General features: G+C 41.1%; 1 protein-coding gene across 1 annotated transcript in view; it reads right to left on the reverse strand.

The window, feature by feature from the left end:
- Positions 1–5265, reverse strand: part of MRPL22 (mitochondrial ribosomal protein L22) — a 6495-nt gene extending 1230 nt beyond the window's left edge. The window contains exons 1-6 of the mRNA XM_032975266.2: positions 5187–5265; positions 4998–5034; positions 3542–3665; positions 2059–2124; positions 1700–1777; positions 463–532 (exon numbers count right to left, since the gene is read on the reverse strand). Of these exons, the coding sequence (XP_032831157.1) occupies positions 463–532; positions 1700–1777; positions 2059–2124; positions 3542–3665; positions 4998–5034; positions 5187–5208 (397 nt within the window). The 5' untranslated portion in view covers positions 5209–5265. The remainder of the gene's footprint in view (positions 1–462; positions 533–1699; positions 1778–2058; positions 2125–3541; positions 3666–4997; positions 5035–5186) is intronic.
- Between the last annotated feature and the right edge of the window lie 1796 nt (positions 5266–7061).

A 7061-nucleotide genomic window follows, 5' to 3' on the forward strand; every position in this document is an offset into this window, starting at 1 on the left:
ACCGTACAGATATCGGGAGGTTCAATAAATTGTAGGGAAGGGAAAGGTGTGGGGGGCAATGGGAACACGTATTATGGGGGAAAAGTACAAAAATGCATGGGATACAGAAGCAATCAGGGTGATATGGGACCATGTATGTAGATGCATAGAAAAGAGGAGAGATTTACAGGAAGATGAGATGTCAAGAGGGAAACAGAGGAAGCTGTGGAGAGGTACAAAATGTGGTAAGACATGACGGCACAGTGGGGCACACAAGTATGAAGCAACAAGGTATGGGGAGAGCATCGGAGAAGGTACCAGGATGCGTCGCGAGGTACAAGTATCAAAATAAATAACATACAAAGAGGCATGAGTAAATCAGGTTCATAAATCATTGAGCTCTCACGTAAATTTGAATAAAGGATATTGACAGCACAGATACTAAGACTTGAGTCTGAGAAACTTAATATGGGGCTCCCTTACCCACATAGAGGTTGGATCTGAACTCCACGTTGTGATGGTTCACTGCCATCTCCTGGGCTTCCAGCAGAACCTAGCAGAACACATACACCACCTCGTTTGCCTCACCACCACGATCATAATAAATATATCACACATAACAATCATCATTGCTATCACGAACACAACCATCACTGTAGATATTACCACCACCATGGCACCATCATAAAAACGAATCACCAACAAGAATTTGAGAAACAACCTCCCTCACCATGAGGAGCCTCTCTCCCCGTGTTCATGGATGCTCATTCTGCTGCAAATAACTCACTTCACAAATTACTCAAACATTACAGTGCAGAACCCTCCGTAAAAAAATGGCAAAGCTTCACTAGAAAATGAATTTAATTACGATGTATTCATAGCATCTAAATGCAGCTGCACCTCAAGATGCTGTTCATAACTGGTAAATGAGTATCCGGAGCAAAGGACGCATATTTATTTTAAATAGAAAGCGGTAGAACAAAGAGAAAGGTCTTGATCCTTGACTTGGAACAAACATGGGTAGTAAATGATATTGAAGCATGAGAGAAGTGAATCCCAGATGATGGGGGCTTCAGAGAAGAGGAAGGAACCTTTCGATTTAAAGCTTTCGTGACTGCAATGATTCATCTTCTTTGGTTCTTTCGGTAAAGTCACGTAGAATGAGAATAAAATAATAAATTGATAAAATAAAATAACACAATAATATTCTCACGACGTTTCGGCCACAACACAAGCGGCCTTCAGGTGAAGGGACGAGACTGTCTGGTAGGACAGCGCTGGCGAATTGCCCGATGATGCTGGATGTATTTACCAGCGAAACGTCGTACTCAAACTGTAAATGTGGATTCACTCTTCAACACACCGGTGGGCTAAAGTAGTGAATTATTTGTCTTTTGTCAACGTGACACTTTTTTTGCTGATTGGCCGTGTCGGGTGGTGGAGGGTTACGACACATTTATAAATAAACGCGATCTAACCCAAAAACCTTATTATGAATATTTGTCTTTTGTCAACGTGATAAATTTTTTACTGATTGGCCGTGTCAGGTGGTGGAGGGTTGCACCACATTTATAAATAACACGATCTAACCCAAAAACCTTTATTATGAATAATACTGGTCGCGAAAGCCTACGTGTTAAACCGAAAACAATGAACATTTCTATATGAAATTATGAATTAATGCATGTGTTATTTATATTGACACGTTGTGAAAACGCACCTCCTTCATGACCTTAGCTCCTTTCTTGTCACTGAATTCCAGTTGAGCTAAGGCTTCATCCACAGACAGACCTTTAATCTGACACACAGTCACAAAAAAACAGATTCAGGGTTAGAGACATGGGCTACATACACACATGGTCACAGACACATATATTCAAATTCACTGCCATCTAGCAGGAGGGGCCGAGCCTGTGGAAGAGCTGTGTGGCTCTTTAAGCACTCAGAAAATGCACGACCTGTGCTGGTGGCTCTTGGTAAGGTCCTGAACAGCTTGGGTCTGTTTTGCATTGGCCGTGAAAACAGAGTGCATGTGTATTACTGTGTATGTGTGGGTGTATCCATGCGAGTGCTACGTACCAGTGTTGCCAGGTACCACATCTTGTCTTTGCTGTATTTGATCTGCCTGTGGCAATGAAAAATCTCCTGGACACACACAAAGAAGCATGTGAGTCTATCTGCACAGGTTGATATGTACGTGATTGTGGTATACACTTGTTAATGTGTATGTATATTGTTGTAGTGTGTGCATTTGTGTGTAGGGGTGTATGTTAAACAGAGGATATGTATAATGGTGTTTGTATTTTTTGGTGTACAGGTGGTCTCTGGTTTACGACGATCCGATTTACAACTATCCACATTTACGACGTTAATATAACGCCACCATGGATCGATTTACGACGCAGAAACTTGATTTACGATGCTTCTTCCCACATGACTACAAACACATTTGAAGAGTCAGTCTGGTTTCCAATGTGATTTAACACGGAGCTTTTTTTATTCTCAAGTGTTTTTGTAGATGTTTACATATTAAATCCTGTTAAATATGGCTGATAAAAGGAAAAACACATCGGCAAGTGATGTTTATATTGTTTATGGGAAAATAGGGTCTGATTTACAATGATCCGATATACGATGGGGTTTCCAGGAACGCATTGTGTTGTAAAAGCGGGGCCGCCTGTATTAGTGTGTATAGTAGTTTATTTAATTGAGTAATAGTATATTAGGCCAGTGCACGCACTAATTTGTGTATCCATGTATTGCATTGCTATAGAGTATACTGTAAGAATTATGTACATTGTGTTCTGGTGTATAAGTAAATGTGTATAATTCCACGTTATAATATTAGTGTACTGTGTTTTATTGTGTATATGCTTTATATGTATGTAAAGGTGTACTGTGTTTTATTATAGGTGAGGGAATCTGGAGGTATCAAATCAGTATGTAAAGTGCCTAACATTATGTTGGTGTATTGCATGTAAAATGTCGTGTATATGTGTACTATACACATACACTAATATATATGTAAGTGACCGTGCGTTAGTGTCGGTTTATTATTTTATGTCCAAGTATGGTATTGTGTATATAACTGCATGTGGGTTTTGATTTAAAGCTTTCGTGACTGCAGTAATTCATATTCTTAGCTCTTTTGGTAAAGTCACGTTGAAGGGAAACAATAAAATAATAAAATATATATAAAACAATAAAAAATTCTCACGACGTTTCGACCATAACACAAACGGTCGTCATCAGGTGTGTCGGTTTGCATAAATATCTCCCAGGTGCCGACACACCTGATGACGACCGTTTGTGTTATGGTCGAAACGTCGTGAGAATTTTTTTGTTTTATATATTTTATTATTTTATTGTTTCCCTTCAACGTGACTTTACCGAAAGAGCTAAGAATATGCATGTGGGTTTTCTTGTATGTTGATGGTTTCCTACAAGCAAGTAGATATATATGTAATTGCAGTGTATATGCACTGGTGTATGCGTGGTATGTGTACGAGTATGTTCGTGTACTGTTTGTGGGTATTAGTGTACGTTGCTGTGTGTGCATTACTGCCGGCCTCCTCTCCTCCCCGGGCTGCTGGGGTGGGTAGACCACGCGATTCAGTGGTTCCCAGTTCCTTCGCCTTGACAGCACAGCACCCACGTGTAGGCATCTCCATGGCGATGTCAGCACACTGATACACACAAAGATCCCCCTTGTAGACATTACCAGCCTGCTGGGGAAAGTGCTGTTGGCAAGCACCTATTAAAGCTGGTTTGGTGCACGAAACGGTGGTAGTTGCAGCATCACACCTGCCCACATGTCTCCCAGGTGCCGACTTCTACAATCCACACCAGAAAATCTGAATTGACTTATAGGAAGCCCAAAACGACTTAATATATTCGACACTATCGCTGGCCGTGGTCGGGAATCAACTTACGTCGCTGGGGTCGTAGCGCAAGGCACTAATCACGTCACCACCACCCAACCCTGTACTGATATGCGTAGATCCACTTGACCTCGTGACCTAATCATGTCACGAATGAGCTTGTATCCCGCGGATTTCAATCCGACTGGGTGGTGCAGTGATACAACCATGTGACTCAAGATTGCAAGACAACATCCACCGCCTGCTCACAGCATCGACCCAACTAATTTAATTCTGAAATGAAAAATATCGCGGACCAGTGCAACTTCGGGTCTAAACGCACAGCAGGGGGCGCACTATCCCACGCAATAATTTCTGCAGGAAAAGCGAAAACAGTCGAGCACTGTATTGTATCTACAATCTGAGTGAAGCAAGCGACATTACGTGAAAAACGAATGAAATAACGTTTTTGCGCAATTATTGGTAACCAGGCTGAGACCATCAACAGTATATGGTTGCACTTTATAAAAAAAACATTTCGAAATAAAGTGCACGTTTGCACGTTTCCGATGCCTAAATAATACGGTAACGTGTCCCCAATAGATGCGACTCACTGTAAACTTAAAATACTGTAGTACCTTAAGTCAAATTGGCAAAAATGTACATTTCTTCCTGTCAGTGACGTAAAAATCTGACATGTTTATTAAGCACTACATAAGTTCCATGAAACAGCATCTTTACAAAGCACACTGAGGATTGCAAGTTCAAAGCCTGTTGGGAGAGGTCTGGCATTACACTTGCCATTAAGAACACGTTTGGATATATCATCTCCTCCGTCAAATCTTCCAGGAGCACTTGAGCTACGTCACCGCGTCACATTAAACGTTCGATAGCAACGTTGCAATTATGTATGTTAGGTGCTAAACTGAGTAATTTGCATGTTATACAGGCCTTCCCACATCGTTGCGGGTGCCATGGGGACTGCATGACCCATACTACTTGGCGTGTCGGTCCGACGCTCCACATTTACCGCCACTACCCAGGCTCAATCCTGCCGACTTTCCGAGCTGACGAGCACACCGGGCTCACAGCGGCCGATTCGGATCATCACAATTCCAGTCCACGTGCCGTGCGGCCTGCGGTGACCCCCTCACTCACCCGCTCGCCGTCGCCAGCCTCGCCAAGGCGTCCAGACCTGCAAGAGAGAAGCCCCACACACACACGGGGGTGGGAGGGGTAATGAGCACTGCGGGAGTGGGGGGGGAGGAATTCCCGCGAGTTGGTGGATTCGTCGCTCATTTGATCAATCGCTCACTGTGAATGTTTGTGTTCACGACCTGCGCCTACCTCGCCGTATGGGGAGCGCCATGTTGGATTGCGGGTGGCCCGGCGTGCAGTGCGCGCGGCCCCCCTTGTCAGAACAGAGGTTTTGTTTTTACCCACCCACACGACTACATTTACCATGAAGAAAAATATAAGAAAGTTTTTTTTACCTATCCATGACAGCATTCACCACGAACAAAAATAAGATTAGTTTTTTTTACCTCCACACGACAGCATTTACCATGAACAAAAATAAGAATAGGGTTTTTTTCACCCCCACACGACAGCATTTACCATGAACAAAAATAATAGGGGGTTTTTACCTCCACACGACAGCATTTACCATGAACCAAAATAAGAATAGGGTTTTTTTTTTACCTCCACACGACAGCATTTACCATGAACAAAAATAATAGTTTTTTACCTCCACACGACAGCATTTACCATGAACAGAAATAATAGTTTTTTACCTCCACACGACAGCATTTACCATGAACAAAAATAATAGTTTTTTACCTCCACACGACAGCATTTACCATGAACAAAAATAATAGTTTTTTACCTCCACACGACGGCATTTACCATGAACAAAAATAATAGTTTTTTACCTCCACACGACAGCATTTACCATGAACAAAAATAATAGTTTTTTTTTTACCTCCACACGACAGCATTTACCATGAACAAAAATAATAGTTTTTTACCTCCACACGACAGCATTTACCATGAACAAAAATAATAGTTTTTTACCTCCACACGACAGCATTTACCATGAACAAAAATAATAGTTTTTTTTTTACCTCCACACGACAGCATTTACCATGAACAAAAATAATAGTTTTTTACCTCCACACGACGGCATTTACCATGAACAAAAATAATAGTTTTTTACCTCCACACGACAGCATTTACCATGAACAAAAATAATAGTTTTTTTTTTTACCTCCACACGACAGCATTTACCATGAACAAAAATAATAGTTTTTTACCTCCACACGACGGCATTTACCATGAACAAAAATAATAGTTTTTTACCTCCACACGACAGCATTTACCATGAACAAAAATAATAGTTTTTTTTTTTACCTCCACACGACAGCATTTACCATGAACAAAAATAATAGTTTTTTACCTCCACACGACAGCATTTACCATGAACAAAAATAATAGTTTTTTACCTCCACACGACAGCATTTACCATGAACAAAAATAATAGTTTTTTTCACCTCCACACGACAGCATTTACCATGAACAAAAATAATAGTTTTTTTCACCTCCACACGACAGCATTTACCATGAACAAAAATAATAGTTTTTTTTTACCTCCACACGACAGCATTTACCATGAACAAAAATAAGCATAGGTTTTTCTACCTCCACACGACAGCATTAACCACCGAATGAGCTCTCATTACTCTAATAGTGGCATTGTCTTTGTGCTGTTCGCCTTTTGGCGTCCTCTGATCTAACGCCTCTTGAGACTAGGCTCCAAAAAAAGCTGTCTCTGGTGTGGACCAATCAGTTTCAAATACAATGCATATATTATCAGAGTATTCTTTGGTTCTTTCGGTAAAGTCACGTAGAAAGAAAAATAAATGTAATAATAGCATACGACGTTTCGATTGCAACACAAGCAATCATCATCAGGTACGAATGAGTTGTACGCCTTTTGGCGTCTTCTGGTCCAACGCCAATGGAGACTAGGCTCTAAGAAAAGCTGTTTCGGGTGTGGACCAATCAAATTCAAGAACAGTGCCAATATTATTATCAGAGTTGTCTCTTTTGTTTGCATTTTGACTGCTTGTGTTGTGGTTATTGCAAACATGATGCCTTGAATAAAGGTGTCAGTTTTTGTGCCAGTTAAAAGGGTAAAACCTATTCCTAAACCGAGTAAACTTA

This window comes from Petromyzon marinus, chromosome 3 (genome assembly GCF_048934315.1).
Source record: "Petromyzon marinus isolate PM22_M1 ecotype Great Lakes invasive population chromosome 3, UKy_Petmar_22M1.pri1.0, whole genome shotgun sequence".
Classification (NCBI taxonomy): Eukaryota; Metazoa; Chordata; class Hyperoartia; order Petromyzontiformes; family Petromyzontidae; genus Petromyzon; species Petromyzon marinus.